Source organism: Silene latifolia, chromosome Y (assembly GCF_048544455.1).
Source record: "Silene latifolia isolate original U9 population chromosome Y, ASM4854445v1, whole genome shotgun sequence".
Taxonomy (NCBI): domain Eukaryota; kingdom Viridiplantae; phylum Streptophyta; class Magnoliopsida; order Caryophyllales; family Caryophyllaceae; genus Silene; species Silene latifolia.
In genome coordinates, this window is record NC_133538.1 from 8,721,216 (window position 1) to 8,745,000 (window position 23,785).

Here is a 23,785-nt window from a genome sequence, read left to right on the forward strand (position 1 = left end):
CGTTTAAATACTAAATCTTGTACAAGGAATATCAGGGATTTATATTATATATATTTGTCAGCAGGTCAACGTTAATCGGTAATGATTGGCTAACTAGAGTTTGACATTATTGTCGTGTGACGGCGGTGATCAGCTGATCCCTTTAGGTCACACATATAGGATGATGCTCAAATGGATAAACTAATTATTTATATGAGATATAGTATAATTAGTATCTTGTATATGTAGCCTTTTAAGTCGTGTGAATATATTATTTGATGACGAGTTAGAACTCGGGCCAAGGGGATTTATTATTTAATTATACGATAATTAATTAATAAATATTAATTAGAATTTATTAATTAATAGTTCATTAATTAATTTTATACGTTGTGTGTATATGATATGAGGTGGAGGTAATTAGCTATTTAGGTTTACAACAGGTTGTAAAATTAGTTAATAAGGATTCCATTGACACATTTTATAGTGATAAAATGGTTTAATGATGACTTAATAGTTGAGTAGTTGTTAGTGGTTAATTTGTTTTAATAAGTGTTAAATAATCAAATTAATATTTAATTATATATGATAATTAAATATAAGACTTATAAGAATTTGTGGGATAAATGTTGGAAATCGAAATGGACCTGATTGAGTCCATATGGACCGATTTTTAGTATGGAAATGGGACCAACACTTGTCAATATTGTTGACTAAGAACACATGGTATGTTCCCATCAATTGTTTACATTTCCTCACCTATATATACCCCCTAACATATCACAAGCAAGATGATGATAAAAATTTAAGACAAAAATTCACACAAATTGCTTTTCGTCATCTTTCTCATAAAACTTTTATCAAATTGTTGATCATCATAAAAAAAACTCACACAAATAATAATATACATTAAATATTATTAGAGTAATAATATTTGTAGTAATTATATACAAGTTTATACTACTATTATCTAGTTAGTAATAATAGTATATTTTGGTCTAGTATTGGTTGCAACCAAGAGGAGATTTCCTACTATGGAAATTTGGAGATGGAGGATCATCCAAGATATTTTTAGCTCAAGAACAACACAAAGAAGGTGTCCTTTTGTTGTGACCATATTTTGCCGAAAGTAATGTAAGGAACTTCTTACTTTCGTCTTTTCAGGCGATCTTTTGTGCATGCATGTAACTAGATCTTTTAAGACTAAAATTAAAGTAACTTTTGTCACTAATTAGAAGAGTCTAATTTGGGGTCTAGCACTTTCATGCAGAAGGACAACTAGATCCTGCAAAAGGACAACTAGGCCTTGAAGGACAGGATGGATGCAGTGTCCCAGAAGGAAATGCCCCCGCAGACGTCAGAGCATATGCTGGATAGGGAAATGCTTAAGAGGGGCCAGGGGAAAATCTTCCCACAGGATTTGGTAACCAGGCTAGATCTGGGAGTGGTATCACCACCGGGGCTGCCGCATCAGCCAATTATAATGCCTCCTCCGAGGGTACTATCACCACCAGGGGTGACGGCACCACAAATGATAACACCATCAGGGCTGACGTCACCACCATGGGTGACGCCACCACCAATGATGACGTCATCAATAGGAGCGGCAGCAGGGACAATCACCCCAGTGGGGTTGGGAGCCTTGACACCGAGTTTCCACTCACCACTCAACAGTACACCGCCTATATTGGGGAACACCCAAGGCGAACCCTTTACAAATAATGCTCCCTCAAGAGCAAGCATGTACACACAGCAGGCTCTGGGTGCACAGTTCAGACCTCTTATGAACGCTACTCCGCTACCTAGCAGCTACGTTGTTCCACCGTATGCCACATGAGGAACGCCAGTATCCGACAATCCCTTTGGCTTTTATTTTTCAGTCCACAATGTACCTGTGGGAGCAAGTACCTCAGTGGAGGAGCAGCTGCAGGAGCTTAGGCCCATGATCAGTAAAGTACCAGGAATGTCTCGTCCCATGGAGATAGCAACACCAGAAAGCTACGTAAAATCACCCTTTGTGGATAGCATAACACTCGTCAGCGTACCGAAAGGATTCACTCTGCCAACCATGACCCTATATGATGGGACAATCTATCCATTGGACCACGTCAACCAGGACAAGCATAAAATGATGGTGGTGACAGCAACTGGTTTCCTCAAGGAAGCATGTATGTGCAAAGGTTTTGGATCAACCTTGTCTGGGGCAGCGCTACAGTGGTTCGTGAGCTTGCCCAAAAGGTCCATATCCACTTTCGCAGATCTGGTTAATGCCTTTAACCAACAATTCGCCAGCGGTTGAAAGCCAGAAAACTAAACAAGTGACCTATACAAGGAGTCCAGAGGTTTAAGGAATCCACTTGGGACTACCTGAACAAGTTCAACAGAGAAAAGGTGTCCATCCCAAAATAGGTCATACCCACGACGGTAGAAGTATTTAGGCGTAGACTTCACCACAATTCAAATTTGTACAGGGAACTCACCAAGTACCCGTGTACCACCTTTTACGAGGTACAACAAAAGGTAGTGGCTGTCATGCGCCTAGAGGAGGATGAATCTATGAGAGATGTCTACGATATAGAACGTACCAATAGAAAAATCACCACAGAAAAGAAAAGTGAAAGATCTAAACCGTACAACAAGAACACCGTGTACAAAGTTTCAGGAGATACCGATTGGACGGAAAGTGCTAGCTTGCCCCCCAAATTTAGTAAGTACGGATTCACCACAGGCATCACCAGAGTATTGAAGGCGTTGAAGGAGCTCGGACAGAGAGTCAGGTGGCCCAAAAAATCGGTACCTGGGGAGAACGACAGAAGGGACACAAGCAAGAAATGTGAATACCACCACGACATCGGACACAACACAGAGGATTTCATAGTCTTACACAAGGAGATAAAGCACATTCACAGAGCAGGTTGCTTTGATCATTTACTACCAAAAGGAGCCAAGTCCGAGAAGGTAAACACAGCAGAGCAGGTACTAACCTCACCACCTCCGTTGTACTCCAAGGTCGTGAATGTTATCACAGGCGGATCTGAGATATGTGGGCTGACTTATTTAGTAGCAAAGCGGCATGCAACATAGACTAAGGGAGACAAACCGGAGTCCTCTTGCCACGTCAGCAGGAACGACTTACCGTCAGTCACATTCGATGAAACAGACATCTAAGATGAGGGGGAACGACATCATGATGCATTAATTATCACCCTCTCAATTGGACAATTGTCTGACTTTGATCTCACTCATTGCATTCGAACTGGTGACAATATTCCTCAAAACACAGTAACAATAGACCTCAGAAGTTTTAAAATTCTTTGGCTTTTTTATGCAGAGGAGCGGCGGTGGTGGTGCGTCATAAAAAGTTAATATAGCTAATGGTTATCTAACTTGTGGATGTGACAACATCGCTTATTGCAAGGTTAGCCTATCTCTATAATGTTCATGTGTTAATACTAGGCTAAAATTGTGAAATTGCCCTGGTTCATTTAGTACCTACAGGTGCTAAATTGTTGGGATGAATCTCAGGATTTTTTTTCACTATCTTGTTGCAATATGAACCTGTGTTAGGGGATTTCTTGTTAGAAATCTATATCTCATTAATTAACATATTCTTATATGTAACAAATTAATTTAGTCATAAAATTAATTACAAATCTTATGCATGCAAATTAAAATAAATAAGTGAAGAAATCATTTTCTCACCATATGAATTTCGGTCATATTGGGCACCAACAAGATCTCCTTCTTGTTAGTTCTTGAGCTTTCCATTAATGGATGAACATTCTTGACTTCAAATTACAAGCCCTCCAATTAGTAGCACCCAAAACTATCCCTTAATCCCACAAACTAACATGTACCAGATGTTTGCCATGTAGTTTACCTTAAAATCTATTACTAATACTCATATACTACTTCTAGTATTATTAGTGTTTGATTTAAACAAATTTGATTCACAAAAATGAATTTTTATGAAGAACATGAGAGAGAAGGGAGGTATTTTCATAAAAAATGTAAGAATGAATAATTGAGAGAAATCCTCTCATATTTCTTCACAAAACCGGTTGGTGCACTAGAGTAGAGGACCGATTTCTTTTTCTTTTTGTCTTCACAAGACAAATTGGTGTAAAGCTTTTGTATGGTCAAGTCACTATCAAGTGTCATAGACAAATGAATAAGACAAATGAACAAGACAAAATTTCTCACAAGCTCACCAATATTTCGGTTTACATGTTGTAATATGGAGTCCATTTTATTTTTGTCAATTGTACAATTGTATGTCATGTGACATGTGACATGTCTTATGTCATGTTTTAATTTAAAATGCATATTTAACAAATTAAATATCATTTACAAATTAAATAAATCAAATTTAACAAATTGACTAGTAATATAAAATTACTTTCTCATAAAATGGTCATTTAATTACTAGTTAGTATAATTCACAACTTCTTGTAATTATAACTGACTTATCATTCTCATCTCGCGTGTTTCGCAAACACCGATTAATTTTAGTAATATAACTTCTTAAATTACTAAATAAAATCTCATTTAATCACATTATAATAAGATGTTATTTTCTCTCTTATGATAATTTGTTCAATTTTAAGGAATTAATTAATCTGTATCGGCATGCAACTAATTAACCTTTTGAATTAAGGGAATCGTCCTTTAGGTGTGACCTCAACGGATCAACTGATCACCACCGTCGCAAGACAGTAATGTCAAACTCTAGCCAGCCAATCATTACCGATATGTGTGGGCCAGTTGACTATATATTATGTATCATCCCTTCCGTATTCTTGTAATGATATTTAATAATGATATTTAAATCATGTGATCGCACTATTGTTGAGGACACATTTCCCAACAATCTCCCACTTGTCCTCGACAAGTGTGCATCACCAATTCTCTTGTCCTATTACTATCTCCCACTCAATGCAAGGTGTTTTTCGGGTCGTACTTGCAAGTGATCATATCGAGAGTGGTTTCTTCGATCTGGAGAATAACTGATTGACCGGATTTATCTATCATAGATACCTTCCGAGCGTGGCCACGCATTTCCAGTTCATTACTCCTCGAGTGTCCCTGAGATATTGTTTTAGCCCTGATAATGGGGTGGACAATTCCTATCGCACTTATTCCCTTCGACTAGCCACAACCATCATAACCCAAAATATGCCCATTTGACCCCATTTACGAAGGTCGTAGAAACACAAATCAAAGTTAATCTGAAACTGTGCCATCTTAGGCGAACAGTCTTTAGTCAAAAGAATCGACTCATTAGAATACTATAGTAGCTCTCGCCACGACCAGGCTATATAAATTTGCCAGAACTCTATAAGCGGTCACTGCCCGACAAAGTGTTCCTAACAGTCTGCCTATGTGATCGACTAGTCGTCTCACATGACTCTATGGCACTTGAACTTGCCATCAATCGCATCACACTCTAGTCACTTCGAGACGTCACCTCATACAAGTGACTATGGGCGAATAAAATGCTAATCCGTGTTCACTTTAACGGGGTTCAATGTTGTCTCCACAACCCGTTTGGATGTAACAAAGTATAAAAGGAGTTTTTAAAGTAAAAACTCGAACGACAAATGCGATTATCACATATGAATAGTCAATGCCTGATTACTATTTCATGTTCTATAATCTAATTTGATCTTGTATGTAGTTGTTCATTTCAATTCAATTGAAATGACATGACTCATCATGTTTATCCTATGAGAAGGCTTTGGTTAGTAGGTCTTATCAACTTCTTGTACCTTACTCAACCTTACTACATACTCGTTTTCCTTTGTAATGTATACATTTGCATCACAAAACTTTCTGAGTACGTGTCGAGATCCAATTAAGACATGGGTCCTCTAGCCTAAGAATAGCTCCCACTGTTTTCACAGTGTGCGGGACTCATCCTCTTGCATATCTCATGATTGCAAGTGTACTCAATTTCCGTTATAAATATCTCTCATTGTTCTTTATTGCCTAGAACGATTCTAGAAAATCTATTTCTTAAATAACACAGCCACAATGGTATCTTAACCATCCTAATGTGTTTTGATTATGGTTTTGTCGAAAACCATGCGCAATCTCAATTGTCAATTGTCACTTGTGTAATACCCTTACACAAAATTGCATCAAAAACACTTTGCATTATATCCTTAATGCTTCTGCAAGTACTTAAGGGTAATCAATATGGCTTACTTGGTAAAGATTACTTAAATTCGATTTTGAAAACAATTCATCATACTCAAAGTATATGAAGTGTTACACATCATTACTTATTTAATTGATCCGGCAGTGGAAGCAAATGTAATCAATCAAATATGTTCAATTTAATTGAACTAGTCATGAATCTTATCAACGTAAGACTTCTTATTGACGCTAATATCATGTGGATTTATCTTCATAAATCCGGATATTAAAGATGTATTATAATACTCCAAAAGTCTTAAATCATTCTCAATGATCAATATGTCATCCACATATAAGTCTAATTGAAATTTCCGTAACTCCCACGAAACTTCATGTATAAAAACAACTTCTCGACTTATCGAGAAATGTTTTATCACATGATCAAAATGTTGATTCCAACTCATTGATGTCCTACTTAAGACCCTCTCTTAAGTTTCACATTATCTTAGGATTGTAAGAATCTATAAAACTCATGACATGTATTGAATACATTCCTTCCAATTGAAGAAGTGGGTTTTAGATTCACTCGCTATGTATTTCATAATAATGAAACACAATCCCTAAGAAGATCCAAATAAACTTAAGCATTTCAACCAGTGCAAAACCCTTTGCAACCAATCTTGCTTTGAAATCTCTCTTTATTAGTGCAAAACCCTTTGTCACTAATCAAGCCTTTTTATTTCGGATTTTCATGGCTCTAAGCCTTGTATTGAGTTGTGACTTTAAACACTCTCATGTAAGTCATATGTTCATTACTTTCTAGAAGTAATCAACTTGAATCAAACGATTTCTTTTGTAAGTTATAAGCTCTTTACTTTCTTAAAAGTAGCATGAATTCATCATCTTTAACAAGTGACGACTTTAACCTCCTTGGTTTTGAAGAACCAACATCTTACACAAAACGTCTCATGTAGCCAAGAAAGACCAGTTTCTTGCGACATAACATACTTTGTGGCTCTTGAATAATTTCTCCCACTCTGTCTTCTAGAAATAAACTTGTATTTTAGAAAGACAGCTTCATGAGCCGCAAACCCGTCGTACTCGTGATAATTGAAAGGGAAAAAAGAGCATTTGTTTCTTGTGAAAACTTGCAAATATGATACTCTACCATTTCATATCTCATGTGATTCGTTTTTAGATTTAGTGGAAAAATAATTTAGACAAAATGATAAAATCCCCAAAAGGATCAAGTAACTCAAAGTAACTTGATTGAAGTCCAAACCATATCGAATAGCGTTTAAATTCTTATCCAATCACACATTATTCCATAATGCGTGCTAAGAGAGATTAACTTGTGATACTATATCACATTTACTTTGGCTTATATCAAAGTCTTCACTTTGATAATCCCATCACGATTAAATCGTGATTTCTTGAACTCTTTGAACTTCTTCAAAGATTTCTCTATTTACTTTATTAAGTGAACACATTAGTGTCAACCTAAATCGTTGGTAAAAGAAAATGATCAACCTATTATGGATCAATGATTTACAACCTCGATCTCCTTTTCGACCAAAAAGGCACAAGACATCTTGCTTTGAATACAAGATACACATATACCATTAACAATCTAATGGTTTTAAGAGTACTCGATAACTCTTTGCGTTCATCATTCCAAAATTTAAGGTTTAATCTTGGGTTACCAATTTGAGTCTTACATCATCTATATGATATATTATTCTAGTTTGGTTTAGAATATACTCACCTTGATAATGGGCTAGCCATACATCAAATCGTGGTGTATAGGGTCACAAAAGTGAAACCTCTTTTGTATCTTAACAGGTTTATATTCTTATTTAGAGTTTATGCACTTAATAGTCACAATTAAGTACAACTTTAAATCCAAAAACTAGATTGAGTACACAATTACTCTATCTCTCGACATTATTGTTGCTAGTCGTCATATTCTAATCATCTTATGTATCAAACATAATGATGAAAACCACCAGCGGTTTCTAATATTGACGAAGTAGTACTAGCAAGATTTTATGTCAATCAAATAACCATTTAAAGAAGAAGGTCCCATTAGATGTCACACAACTAACTTGTTGATTCTTCAATAATTTGGGGTAGTTTCCTTTCTAGTGTCCAACATTTAAGACAGTGGAAACTTTATTGGTCGGGATTGATAGGTTTAGTATTGCTATTCTCAACAACTTTACTTTTAACATTACCTTGTATCAATTCCATTATAATCTTTACTTCTTGAACCTCGTCCTTTTCTTAACGATTTAAGAGAATGCTCCCACTCATTTCAATGAGTCTTTGCTTTGAGAAGCAAAATAGAATTTATGAAGATTACTCTTCATTTGTTCGTTTTAGTCTTAAAACTTTCATTGAAGTGGTTGCGTTATTTTGGTCAATTACGAGTTCTGACAAATCTAATTACCAAAACAATTATCGCTTCAAGGTACTTAATTCAATTAAGTATATGAAAAACAATCCATTGTAAGTAGATGTGTTAGTCAAGAATCAAAAACCTGTTTGATAATGAATAACTTTTATCTATACTCTTTACAAGAGATCCTTCCAATGGATAATATGAGGTCGATGTTTTAATGGAGATTTGAATTAAAATCGAAATTATATCGTATATGAATTGTGGTAAAGAAATAGAACAATATGATAACGGAATAATGGAAAACTTAACATTTATCATTTTATTAATACTTGTAAATAACAAGTAAAGTATTTACATAGTGACCTCTACCCAACTATGATAAATGATTCCAAGATCCAAATTCATATTAACTTGGGCACGGTAGGGCCGATTCATCTCTTATCAATATAACTCGGTGGATTAACTCTTTAATCGATTCTACTTTTAGAACTCTTGGTCGATAAAATTACATTAACATTTATCTTTATCCCGGAACACATGCGACTACGGTCACAAATACTTCCGTTGAGCTCAATCCAAATTTCGAATAAATGTGTCCATGATCCAAATCCACATCAACTTGGGCACGGTAGGGCCGATTCAACCCTTATCAACATGAATTCGGTGGATAAACATTTATCACCCACTTCACCAACGTAACAAGGTTTGTCTTACGGTAAAGCCGGCTCAACTCCCTTGCGAAACTGGTACTTCATGGTTTCTACTATTTGGTAAGGCTATGTCTCAATTGTTTATTTTAGCGAGAGGTCATGTCAATTTATCATCTATCACGTTTTAAGTGAACTAAAGCGGTGAACTACGATAATTATAATTGACACGGTCGATCTACTCGATAAAAAAGATAAAGCATGTTTTAGTTATGGCGATTTAGCGATGCATGCGACATATAAATAAAATGCAAAGCATAAATTAAATCCTAGTATGGCCTTCCTAAAATAGAAAAACTATTTAACTATTACATATTCGGAAACCAACTCCATTGGTCCCTTGAACTTCGGTTGAGGCACGCATCTCGAGGTAACACCGTCTTTATGAATCGTCTTCCTTGAGTGACACCTTCTTCAAGGAACTCCGAAATAATAAAATTACATAACAAATTACATAATTTCCAATTATACATTTGTAGTTAAAATAAAATAAATCTATTAAATTACAAAACGGTAATATGAGATCACAATAAATTACAACCGAATCGATATTTCCATACATTTCGGGTAATACCAATTAAAAACTAAGGCCATACTAAGTAAAATTACATAATTCAAAATTACATAATATAAAATTATGACAATCATAAATAAAATGCAGCATTATAATGTGTATGAACATGCCCAATTTTATGCTAAATCGCCTTTAAGGAGCCAATATCGTATATTAATCGGTTTTTACGGATTTGTGTGATTCAACCTTTTAAAATCACAATAAAATACATAAATTCATATTTATGCATAAGTTAATTACCCTAACCTTTTAGGACTCAAAATTAGTCTCCACTAATTATTTGACCATAATTAATTCATATTTCTAAAATTGTTCATTAATGGACCTAAAATTACAATAAAAATGCTATAAACTTCAAATAAATCACAAAAATTTCAAATAAATTTGAAATTTCAACTCATGAACATTCTGGAAAAATACCATGACACTCATAATGTTAAAAAACTTAGGTTAAAAATTTCGAAAGTTATCGGGAAAAACAATGTTGCGGTTTATCGGATTTATCAATAAAAATCATAAAAACATAAGAAAAATTATATTCATCAACTTTTCAATTGTTGATCTAAAAAAGATAATAAAATGCAATATGTGACGTTTTTCCTTAGTCATGAAGTATGTTTTAGCAATTTTTCACTAATTAAGTCACTATTTATGCTATTTTTCATCAAAAATCCATAAATCATGCCTGAAGACTTCATTATAGCCTATTATTTTACACACATCTTGTAAAATTTCATGTGACAACATACTAAATTTCTATGACCAGATTGGAAATATTTCTTATATTAACCTATTTTTCATCTAAATTCGATTTTTAACATGAAAAATCCATATTCCGAGCATAAAAACTCAAAAAATTCTGAAAATTTCCAGATCATCTAAAAATAATATATGTGAAAACATATCCAAAAACCACTGGAAAATTCGAAGTTTAGCTAATTTTCGTCCAAAAATGACATTTTTATCATAAAAATCACATTTTAATGCCAATATTATATAAAATGAACAATAAAAATCCATAAATTAACCAAAATATCCTAAATACATTTTAGGATCATAAAATTTAACATGAATAAATTATTTTCGTGATATATCATAATAACACAAATTTATGAGTTTTATATGTTAATCTTATAACTCGGAAAAACTATAACCGATTTGCATACAAACAACCTTGTGCTCATGATACCGCTTGTTAGAAATATATATATCATTAATTAACATATTCTTATATGTAACAAATTAATTTAGTCATAAAATTAATTACAAATCTTATGCATGCAAACTAAAATAAATAAGTGAAGAAATCATTTTCTCACCATATGAATTTTGGTCATATTGGGCACCAACAAGATCTCCTTATTGTTAGTTCTTGAGCTTTCCATTAATGGATGAACATTCTTGACTTCAAATTAGAAGCCCTCCAATTAGTAGCACCCAAAACTATCCCTTAATCCCACAAACTAACATGTACTAGATGTTTGTCATGTAGTTTACCTTAAAATCTATTACTAATACTCATATACTACTTCTAGTATTATTAATGTTTGATTTAAACAAATTTGATTCACAAAAATGAATTTTTATGAAGAACAAGAGAGAGAAGGGAGGTATTTTCATAAAAAATGTAAGAATGAATAATTGAGAGAAATCCTCTCATATTTCTTCACAAAACCGGTTGGTGCACTAGAGTAGTGGACCAATTTCTTTTTCTTTTTGTCTTCACAAGACAAATCGGTGTAAGGCTTTTGCATGGTCAAGTCACTATCAAGTGTCATAGACAAATGAATAAGACAAATGAACAAGACAAAATTTCTCACAAGCTCACCAATATTTCGGTTTACATGTTGTAATATGAAGTCCATTTTATTTTTGTCAATTGTACAATTGAATGTCATGTGACATGTGACATGTCTTATGTCATGTTTTAATTTAAAATGCATATTTAACAAATTAAATATCATTTACAAATTAAATAAATCATATTTAACAAATTGACTAGTAATATAAAATTACTTTCTCATAAAATGGTCATTTAATTACTAGGTAGTATAATTCACAACTTCTTGTAATTATAACTGACTTATCATTCTCATCTCGTGTGTTTCGCAAACACCGATTAATTTTAGTAATATAACTTCTTAAATTACTAAATAAAATCTCATTTAATCACATTATAATAAGATGTTATTTTCTCTCATATGATAATTTGTTCAATTTTAAGGAATTAATTAATCTGTATCAGCATACAACTAATTAACCTTTTCAATTAAGGGAATCGTCCTTTAGGTGTGACCTTAAGGGATCAACTGATCACCACCGTCGCACGACAGTAATGTCAAACTCTAGCCAACCAATCATTACCGATATGTGTGAACCGGTTGACTATATATTATGTATTATCCCTTCCGTATTCTTGTAATGAGATTTAATAATGATATTTAAATCATGTGATCGCACTATTGTTGAGGACACATTTCTCAACATTTTTATCTTTTATGAGCTCTCCTGTTATCAAAAGAGTGGGTTTTATCTTTTTTTTTCCCTCTTAATTATATACTATTGATGTAATCCCATTGTTCTATGATTTTTTTTGGTTTGAAGCCATCTTAGGAGAAAAACGCATTATTTCACATTTTAATGCTCTCATGGTGTCCTTTGTAGTTTTTGTATGGAGGCAATTTAGTCTTAAACTACGTATGTAGAGGAGCCAGGATTCTCTATTAGCTTTTTTCCTGGCTGTAATTATCTGGGACTTTGATCATCGTGTTTCTTATGACTAGAAATGTCCCTTGTAGATTATCCTGCTCTGTTGAAATATTTCCTGGGGTTTTATGGGTATATTTTGTGGCATAACTGCATAACCAGTATAAAGCATTAGGCCTTTTGTAAACTGTATATTATGAATCGCCAAGTCGTACTTGTTACATTGGTTAATTTGGTTTTATGTGAAACCTTGTGTGTATATTCACTTAAAGTGATTGTCAAAATGCAAAACCATTAGAAATGGGGAAGTGATCATTTGATTAGCTGCTTTACTTGGATTTGGAAGGCTAACTGGTTAGGTTTAACCGTTTAAGGGTAAGTGTTTTTCGACATTTGATGCTGTTATGTATTATAGTTCACTCTAGTCAAATTTAAGCTTATGTTACATTAAACTTACGATGCACTCTGTTACCTAACATACTGACCTTTATTCTCTCATATTTTGTTTCTGGTGGGAATGTTTATCTGTTGCATTGTGCAAATTTTGTTAACTGGTTGCAAACTTGCAATTTGATTGCATATGGCACAATCTTGTAAGAGCAAGTCTCTCTTGTGACGGATATGTCCGTCACAAGCTTGCGACGGGTCAAGTAATACCCATGTGGTTAGAAAAGACAAAACAGATTGCTTCTCCCTAGGCATTCTGCTTTTGTCTTATCTACCTCACGTTGGTAATACTTGACTTATCGCAAGCTTGCGACGGATATACCCGTCACAAATGAGAATTTGTGATCTTGTAAGAAGTGTGTATTTTTAGCTGCGAAAAGTCGAAAGATTCCTCCTAGTGGAAAATGGTCTTGTACTGTCAATACTAAATATGCATCTTAGAATTATGGCCCATTCAGTGGTCATTTGGCTTCTTGAATAAGATAAAGTCGTCTGATATTGATTAGTGCTTCCTGAGCTGCCGCAGAAATGTGGAACATTTATTTCCATTCTAAGATACGAAAAAAAATGGTTATTTCAGTATCATAATATTCCTGGAATGTAATTATAGAATGCCGGACTATGATCGTGTACAAGCATTTGCTTTTTAATTTTATGTTCGGGTCTTACAGTTTCACAGTATGTATTATTTGACGTGACTCTGAGATTCTGGTTTGCTGCCTTTCTGCACTTTCACTTTGCGGTCTCTACCATGTCGTAGATTGCAGTTGGTTGATGGATACCCAGGAGTTCAATGCTGATTTCATGACAGTTAAAGGAGCGAGAGAAGGCAAGTATGTTTTTCTTTGATCTTTGATTCCATTATGCTCGACTCTCATAATTGTTCAGTTTGTAATTGCTAAATTGATATTTGGCAATGAATTTTTTTTTATAATTAAATATGACTTAGTTGTTTCAGTATTGCATGTTGGAATTAAAGTGGCAGTTGGAGTCAAAGGTAGCAGAAAGTGTATGACTGACTTACTGTCAAGGCGAGGAGGGCTTGAACTTTGGCTTTTGTCTGGATTAGCTCATGCATATCAGTGCACCCCCCCCCCCCCAACCCCAACACCCATCCCTTGGAACTGTATATACTCTTTTTTTGAGTTTAGATAAACAACTCGCAGGTCATAATAACTTGGTGCATGATATCCCAACTGACACAAATGGTAATCGTAAGATATATGTGTTTCTCAATAGTAATTTGTAGTATTGTACATATGCAGGCTCAAATACACATTGATTTGTTTTTAAATTGCCCCGCCAAGCCATGAAGATTTAAGGATGAAAACTCGACACAATGTTGGTAGTTAAAAGGAGCTCAAATATATGGAACAAACAAGGAGTATTACACTATTATATTAGTTTTTAAATTTTCATTTTGTATCTTACTATCAATATTGTCATTATTTAGTCAGAGGTATTCTACAGGTCTCTATTTATGCGTAATTCTAAGAATATTTATTTTCAAAACAATGTGTATTTATACATTATGGGTTTTGGAAATGTAATTTTTTTTAATTGATTGAAGCTCTCATTTGAGGCGTTTTCCCCATTAAAAACGCCTCAAATGTATTTTTTTTAAATAATAAAAATACCTATTTACATCATTTTAGTCAATAAATGATGTATCTTATTTACATCGGTTCTACACCAAAAACGATGTAAATTAGATGCTATTAACATCGGTTTTACTAAGAAACCGTTGTAATTGAAACACAATTAACATCGGTTTTCACCTATAACCGATGTTAATTTTATACTATTTACATCGGTTCTAAAATCGATGTTAAGGTAAAAATACTAAATACGTCGCCCCCAGAAACATCGCCACAATAGCGATGTAAATGGGGTAAAATAACCGATGTCAATGAGACTTTTTCTACTGGTGAATGTAGCAAGGCGCCACTGTCAATCCCCAAAACCAGGTCCGGACGCGGTGACAATACGTGCCAAGCTGGAACGAAGGGCAGCATCGAAAGGAAGATGGACCGAACCAAACACACGGGGGGAGTAAGTACGAAGAGAGAAATAGAGCTTAGAAATACCAGTATAAACTCTAAGTAAAAGCAACTCACATTGCGGGTCCTCGATCATCGTGACCAAATCTGATCTATAAGCTCAATGGTCTTGGCCACTCTCTTCACCACAATCTCACTGCCAAAAATAGGACAAGTACTGACAGGTCCACCCAAAACAGAGACACCACGCAAGGGCCGAGCAATATAATAGAAGGAGGGAAAACACCGGCAAGCCGACTCTGCGGATCCTCAATAGGCCAAAAGACCTCTGTCTTAGTGACATTAAGATGGAGTCCAAAATGAGGGCCATCCGCAATAATCAAATCCAAAACTCTCCCCACCTCCAAAGTGTCCCAACAATGGTGCCATCATCCAAGTACCATGCCTGCATAGTAAGGTCAAAAGAGTCCCGGATTTTGCACACTAAGGAATGCAAAACCAAAGCGAAAAGCAAAGGGCCCAAAGGATCACCCTGCTAGAAACCCTGACAAGACCACAAGCAATGCTCCCCATAATAAAGACGGGCCGGGCCAGAGTAACAAAACTCCACCCAACGGGAAAGAACCGGACTACGACGGCGGACTTCCTGAAGCATGGTCGCACGATCAACAAGGTTGAAAGCATTCTGGAAATCAACCAGCAACATAGAGAGTCCCACATCAGCACCACGGGCCTCAATGAGCCGATGCAAGGGATACAAGATAGCCTCTCCTCCACCGGACATCCCAACCCCAAACTGAGGACCAGCAAAATAAGAAGACAAAGAAGGACCAACCTTAAAAGCACCAACCTTAGAGACAAGACATCTCCAGACAGTGCCAACAGCAATAGGACGAACACCACCACCCGGTTTAACAAGCGGCGTGAGCGGGGTACTGGCAATGTACTCACCACGAGCTAGAGGACACCGGCCCTCAAGAAAAATATAAACCACCCTAGTAATAGAAGTGATCAAATCATCATAGATGGTCACAGCAGCGCCACTCAAACAGTCCATAAACTATTTTATTATTATTATTATTATTATTATTATTATTATTATTATTATTATATAACTAAAATATAGTTTTATGAAAATTAGATTCACAAATATAATTATTTAAATAAAGCGATAAAATATTTTAAAATTATTTTACTAAAACGCGGGTGTTACAATCACCCCTCCCTTTAAAAATTTTCGCCCTCGAAACCTGAAGCAAGGGAGGTTACCTTATGAGAGCAAACTAGGGTAATTGATATGCATGATAGCTTCCGGTTCCTACGTTTCTAATTCCACATTACCACACTTCCACAACAGCTTCACCAAGGGCACAACTTTACTCCTCAACTTCTTATCCTTCTTATCCAAGATGCGAATTGGTCTTTCTTAAAAAGAAAGACTAGGCTCAAGCTCAGGATTTTTATTTTGCAACGCAATTCTTGGGTCGCTAATGTACTTCCTAAGTTGAGATACATGAAAAACATCATGAACATTACCCAAACTCGGGGAAAAATCCAATTTGTAAGCCACGACACCAATTCTATTCACAACATCATAGGGTCTAATGTACTCTGTACTCAACTTTACTTTGACACCAAACCTCTTTAATCCTTTCATCGGGGATACTTTCAAGAACACCTTATCACCAACTTCCAACTCCAAGGGTCGACGACGAACATCGGCATAAGACTTTTGGCGATCTTGAGTGGCATTCATTCTTTCTCGGATGATCTTCAAATGGTTAATCGTTTCGGCTAGCTTGTCGGGTCCTAGATAACGAATATCACTTGCTTGATCCCATCAAATCGAACAACGGAACTTTCTTCCATATAAGTCTTAATAAGAATCCATCTTGATAGAAGCATGATAACTATTGTTGTAGGAAAATTCCACCAAAGGTAAGCTCTTATCCCAACTAGTATGGAAGTGAAGGGCACAAGCACGCAACAAATATTCAAGGGTTTGAATCGTCCTTTCGGTTTGTCCATCGGTAGCAGCATGAAAAGCGGTGCTCATCAACAACTTACTACTCATAGCATCTTATAAGGCCTTCCAAAATGTCGAACAAAACCTCGGGTCACGATCCGACATGATCTCCTAATGAACACCATGGTAACGAACGATCTCCTCAACATTGGAACTAGAAAGTCGATCTAAACTACAAGTCTCCTTGATAGGAATGAACCTTGCACACTTGGTCAACCTATCTACAATCACCCAAACGGCATCCTTTCCACCAATGGTCTTAGGCAAAGCCATAACGAAATCCATGGAGATGGACTCCCATTTCCAGAAAGGCACATCCAACGGTTGTAGCAAACCTCCGGGTCTCTTATGCTCAATCTTCACTTGTTGACAAGTGAGGCATTTTCCAATATAAGTCACAATGTCATTCTTCATGTTAGGCTACCAAAATTGAAGCTTTAAATCCTTATACATCTTGTCACCTTCGGGATGAATAGAATAAGGGGATACACGAGCTTTATCAAGAACTCTCTTTCTCAAATCAACGGCATCGGGGACATACATGCGGCTTTGGTAACGAAAATATCCACTAGCATCAATATCACAATCTTTAGCTTCCCTTCAAGAAGCTTAGCTTGAAATCTTTTGAAAGTAGAATCATCCACTAAGTTATCACAAATCTCATGAAAAAGAATGATGTGAGGGAGTTGTTGTTAACTCAATCAAACACATTTATATCCAACTACTAGCATAACAAGTAAGTCAGAGTCAAACCCAAAGGACGGGGGTATTCGAATTGTTCAATCTAATTGAAGTTGTACTTAGGATTATCACAATTGATTTGAGTTGATGGTTCTAAACTAATGAAATCAATAAATAGCAATGAAAGGTAAAACAAGCAACAAAGGAAAGGATGCAAACAAATAGTAAAAGACACTAGGGTGTCATGGGAGCATAGGGGAATCGAGGTAAGATACCATAAATGAGTCACATAGATGCAAGCAATTATTATTGTTGGAATCGAGTTAGTTAATTTTTGTCTTACAATTCCTAGGGAGACTTAGGTCTCGGAGCCGAGTTGGTCACAACTTTACAACACCTACATTGACTTGGTTCTCCCTATTCAACTATATGCATGGTCTAATAAGTCTTGAGTTGGTTATGTCTTACAAGTCTTGTTGAAAGGATAAGAGAATCATGCTAGGTTGTCAATCAATTATTTCATCAAACATATCATGTGCATAAGTTGAAAATACAATAAGCAAGCATTCATATGAACTCATTGAGCTTAGATCTATCCCATAGTTACTCCCCTAATCCCCCACTAACCCTAGCTAAGAGACTACTCACTACACATCATGATTAATATGCTAGCAATGGTGTCAAACATCACAACACAAATGAACATGATGATTAAGCAAGGTAATAAAAAAAAAGAGATTAACAAATAAATAAAGAGGGACTAAGAAGGTTACCAACTTAGAAAGTAAAGATGAACATAAATAAAGAAGAATCCTTGAATAAAGATGGAGACTTGTCACTTAGTCTTCAAACACATACCCAAGAGATCCAATTATAAATAACTTGAATTGAACAAAGGAAATTTGAAGAACAATAGAAGAAACCTTTGATTAATTGTGGAGAGTTGTCAATTCCCCAATACAAACCCAAGAATTCTTCAATCACAAGGCTAGATCTAATGTTATTTGAGAAATAATTAAGAAAAGGTTAAAGTAAAACTTTGTGGAATGATTAAAGACTAATCTACTCCTAATCTAATCTAAGAAGGATTAATCTACTCTAAGGGTACTTAATCCCTTAATTATTACAAATGAAGTATATATAGTGGGTACAATATTAGGTTAACCAAGGGTAGATCAGGAAACATGATTATGTGTCGAAAGAATAATCCTTTGCAAGATTCAAGAGGATTCGCGTGGGATATAGAGCAGTCTAGGCATTAACCCGAGCGAGTTGAATCTGACTCGAGTGGGTCACTGGCCAACTCGAGCGGGTTGAGCAGCAGTTCTTCTCCCTTTGCTTATATGCTTATGATGCTTCCATATAATCCTTATTCCTATCATCGTTGGTCACCATTCTTGCCTCCTCTTCATACTAGTCCGTCCAAAATCATCAACAAGCTTCCCAGTATGCGCGAGAGACGGGAATTCCGCCTCATTTATCTTCTTTCCTACAAGACATATGAAATGCACTAGGAAAGCAAATAGGAAGCAAGTGACGAATAAAATGGCTATGAAATGCTATATTAGTATGCAAAATTAGGTTAATTAGGGTACTCAATGTGAATAATTATGAGCCACATAAAATATCCCCAAACCGAACCTTTACTAGTCCCGAGTAAAGAGGTGACTAGAACTAAACCTTTATTTAAACTATCCTAATAATAATATAACCGATGTGAGATAATTACCAGGTCTCACTCCGCCCCTTCAACTCACAACAAGAAATCTTTGAGGTAATATGCCTTCTTGCAAGGCACCGTGGGGCTTGCCAAAATGGTAATACATCCAAGCATTAAGCACACAAAATAGATAATGGATGCATCTACAAAATAATAGCCACTTTCCTCATCTAAGTGGCGGAAGCACTAAATGGGAAATAATCTAAGGGCATATACTCCGTCATAGATACTAGTTCTACAAACTACTAAGTCTAAAGGATAGAATTAAATCACCTCCTAGTAATGTTGGACTAGGTTCCGTTCGTCCATAATTACTTGATGCTTTCGTCAAGAGTAGGGTCCTTATGGCGTTAGAAACACTATAGGATTACGGAATTCCCCCTCCTGCCTAGACAAAAGGAAGGGTCGTCCCCTCTCCACCATGCAACAAATATAGGACCATCAAGGAATAAAAGGGTTTCAAAGTAGTAGTCTGCATTTGAGTTTTTTCCTCCCCATTTTTGTGGCATTTGACATTTTAAGAACATTTCTTTTTCCATTTTTTATAATTTGACATTTTTGACTTGGCAATTTTCAACTTTTGCATTTTGGAACATTTTGAGAGTAACCCTATTTGTAGCAAGGGTACTTCTATAAAAGCATAGGAGTCTATTTTTTCTCCTCATTTCATTGATGCAATTGCAAACATTTGACTTTGATTTTGGAACTTGAACTCAATTTGATGATTTTATGCCCATTCCCCTTTGGTTAACAAAATGATAGATGGTACAAATGAAAGAGCGTTTGATGGCATTGAGGGTCACATTGGAATAAGCGGTAACCAAGGAGTTATCACACCACAAGGTACTCTTGACTAGGCTCTTGTGCATGGGTCGAACGATATTAGAATGACACTAAAAAAAAGTGTTTTAAGACTATTCTAGTAAACAAAGTGTTAAGTAGAAAGAGTATCTACAATGGCCTATGCACACTTGACAAATTTCTCAATTAGGCATTTTTCGAAAACTTTTCTAAATGCAACTATATGCCATGATACAACCTACATATATATAAGTCTAAATGCAAATACTTCTACCAACTAGTATGCTATGTAATCTAAATGCAACTCCAAATAACACATAGGTACACAAACCGCATCAACAAAATACACAACATCCTCCTTGACATGTAAGCCTATTCTCCTCATATGAGTAATGAAAAGAAATGGAAGGGAAATATGGATTAGAGCGATTATACCCAGCGGTGTACACATTCCCTTGTTAATGCCTCAAATGTAGTGTCGTATCTATGTGAGAAGAGAATAAAAACACAAGTATATACAATTTTACACTACTAAATTAAAGAACATGTTTTTGGTTTTGTAATTTCAATTTTTTATGAATTTTGTTTTGATAAAATTAAAGAACATATGTTCGAGATTTTTCAATTTTTATGTATTTTGGAATATAAATTCCATCCCCCACTTTATTTTGGACATTGTCCTCAGTGTATATGTAGGAGTAGAAATAAAAAGGAAATACATGTTTTTTGATTTATGGAAATTGAAGTACAAATGCAAAAGCAATGATATGAATGAATACATGCTCTAAGTAAATTCAATTCTACATGACATATATAACAAAGGAATGTAATCTAAACTACATGACAGGCTAAAGTCGTATGCCTCAAATTAACAATTTAAATCACTTAAATCTTTGATACTAAACAAGTAGTAAAGCAGAAATAAGGGTCGAACCACAAGGAATTAGATGAATTGTAAATGAAATTAAAGTGTAGAAAAGAGCGATCCTTAAGTAAATTAAGAATCGTAGTAATTATCTGAAAGGGGGGGGGGGAGGGGGTGTTTAGTTTTGTTTAAAGATTTAACTAATAATGAAGTGAGAATAAATATGTAGACTTATAAGTAATCAAATATGGAGAAGAATCTTGACTCAAATTCGTATTTACTACCAAGTAATGACTCGATCATCGACTATAAACAATTGTCAATCTTGAGCAATCTATCGCGATATCTAATAAAGTTCAATTTTATCAAATATCAATTTCTCATCTAATTTTAGTGAAGAAAGTCAAATCGGTTGCCTTTAATCACCCTTTCCGTTACTAATCCAAATCACGCAATTCAAGTTCAAGTAACTAAAAGCATTCAGTCAATAGAGAATAAGTAATAGAAATAACTTATACCAACAACGCTATCGATATTCAAATCACAAGTTTAATCCTTTTTATGAATAAATTACGACAAACAGAGTACGATAATTTAATCACAATTGGTACCGTGATAAGATTAATATAGCAAACTGAGCATTTAATCAAATCTAGCATATGAGTTAATATAAACCCTAATTAGTTGTACACCTAATTAAGATGAATATCAAAACTAATATTAAAGCAAGGAATTAAACAATACTCCAGATAAAGCAAAGGTTTAATAATCTCACAAGAAATTACCGGAGTTTCAACTTGTTTGAATCAAGAAAAAGAGAATTAGCCTTGCATAAGAGTTATTGCTAAACGTCATTAGGTTTTTTCTAAGAAAATTTCATAATCCTCCCTAAAACTGAAAAAATAAACTTATGTACTCTCTAAAAAAAGTCAAGTAATAAAAAGTCAAAGCAAGTCTCGGAACAAACCGAGTAAAATAAAACAATAAACACGAGTCTCGTAAAACCAAGTGGTGCGACATAGGAGTAAACAGCACGCGTGCAGGTCGCACGTCGGTCGTGCGTAAGTCGCACACAGGTCATGTGCATGTCATGAATCTTGTTTTTGCCGTCTAGCTGTTTGTCATATGCGCGCCTTATGAGTGCGACATATGAACAATATTTGCTCACATATATCACGACATCTTCATAGGTCTTGGGGCCACCTATCCTCGGACTTGGACTCCGTCTCAAACATGCTAAACCGACCCAATAACTAATCAAAACTTACGGACAAGTAACCTGCAATTAAGCTCCATAACACCACTTCTAACTGTCAAAAACATACTAATTATCCTCAATTAACTACGACTAAATGAGCCGTATCAAATTCCCCATGCTTGAACTTCTACTCGCCCTCGATATAGAACCGAAGGACTAAATAGAATGCAAATAAATGACAACTCATACATGGAAACCAACATGTCCAAAAACTTTCTCACATCACACACCCTCCAGAACTCCCTCCAAGTAAAAAGTATACGGTCATTTTGCAATCTAAATACTTCCACCAAAAAGTAATGACCGTCATAAATCTCATCTCACAGTACTCACAAAACAAGACAATAGGTTAACAACGTGTCATGGTTAGCAAGTCATTAACAGCTACGCCCCTTATCTCTCCAGCCTAGACAAAAATTCACATGGCTTACCCAAAAAACAAAATTTCTAAATCAACCAAGTATGCCTCAACAAAACGACACTAAGCCATGTAAATAAACCTAATCGCCTCTACTCCCCTAGCTAAACAGAATACCAACAACCGCTATAGCAAGGTGCACACAACAACGCACCGCGGTTCTTCTCACCTTAGCCACTAGTCCTACCCGACCGACCTTCTTTAGCAACCTTCTTATTACGCCCCACCAAAAATAGAAAGAATTAATGTGTTTTTTTCCTAGATCTCTCATTTTGCCTAGAGCGCCCGCCCTTACGGGTTTTCACTCTAGCTATTACCTCACACTAAATCTCGTGGCACGCAACTTGTTTCTTCATTTTACCCGGAGCGCCCTTTTGGGTTTTCGCTCCGTCCTCGGCAGCTTTTCTCATTTTTTTTCTAGGCGTCCTTTCGGGTTTTCACCTAGCCGTGTCTTTCTCTTTTTCTTTTTTTTTATGTTTTTTTCGTTTTTTTGTCAGGTGATTTTTTTTTTACCGGAAGAGAATTGAATGCAAATTAAATTACAATTGACGGAATAAAATATGTACAAAAGTGAATATAACCCTCCCCATGCTTGAACCAAACATTGTCCCCAATGTTGTACGGGAACACAAAAGAAAAAGGAAGGGAGCATACCACCAACTAAGAAGAACGAGACCCGAAGCACGAGCCGAAGCACGAACGACGGGTCTGCTGCCTGGCTCTAGCACGAGCCTCTCTATCAAGACGTCTAGTAGCTAACTCCACATATAAGGTAGCCTCAGGGAGTTTGTAAGACTCCGGATACATGTCCATGAACATGTCACTCATGGCACGTTGAAGTGCCAAAGACTCCCTATTTTGATCATGAACACTCTCTATCTCATCCCTCAACTCCTCTAGCTCAAACTCCATATGGCTTCTCCAAATAGCATCAACAGCAGCTTCTAAAACAACACCACTAGTACCGTCGCCATCATCAGCCTCCTCGTCCTCATCAGTCTCAGGTTTGCCTGAACCGTCAGCCTCCTCCATAAGGACATCCTCACTACCCTCAACTCCTTTAT

At 35.6% G+C, this 23,785-nt stretch overlaps 1 protein-coding gene across 1 annotated transcript; it reads right to left on the reverse strand.

Moving 5' to 3' along the window:
* Nucleotides 1-16,378: 16,378 nt before the first annotated feature.
* On the reverse strand, nt 16,379-16,708 carry LOC141627565 (uncharacterized). Its single transcript, XM_074440804.1, has one exon. It carries the CDS (start codon nt 16,706-16,708, stop codon nt 16,379-16,381), a length of 330 nt encoding a protein of 109 aa, XP_074296905.1.
* Between the last annotated feature and the right edge of the window lie 7,077 nt (nt 16,709-23,785).

Bases quoted from the DNA above. Each gene is read 5' to 3' on its own strand.
- LOC141627565 (XM_074440804.1), bottom strand. From the start codon at position 16,708: ATGAATGCCACTCAAGATCGCCAAAAGTCTTATGCCGATGTTCGTCGT.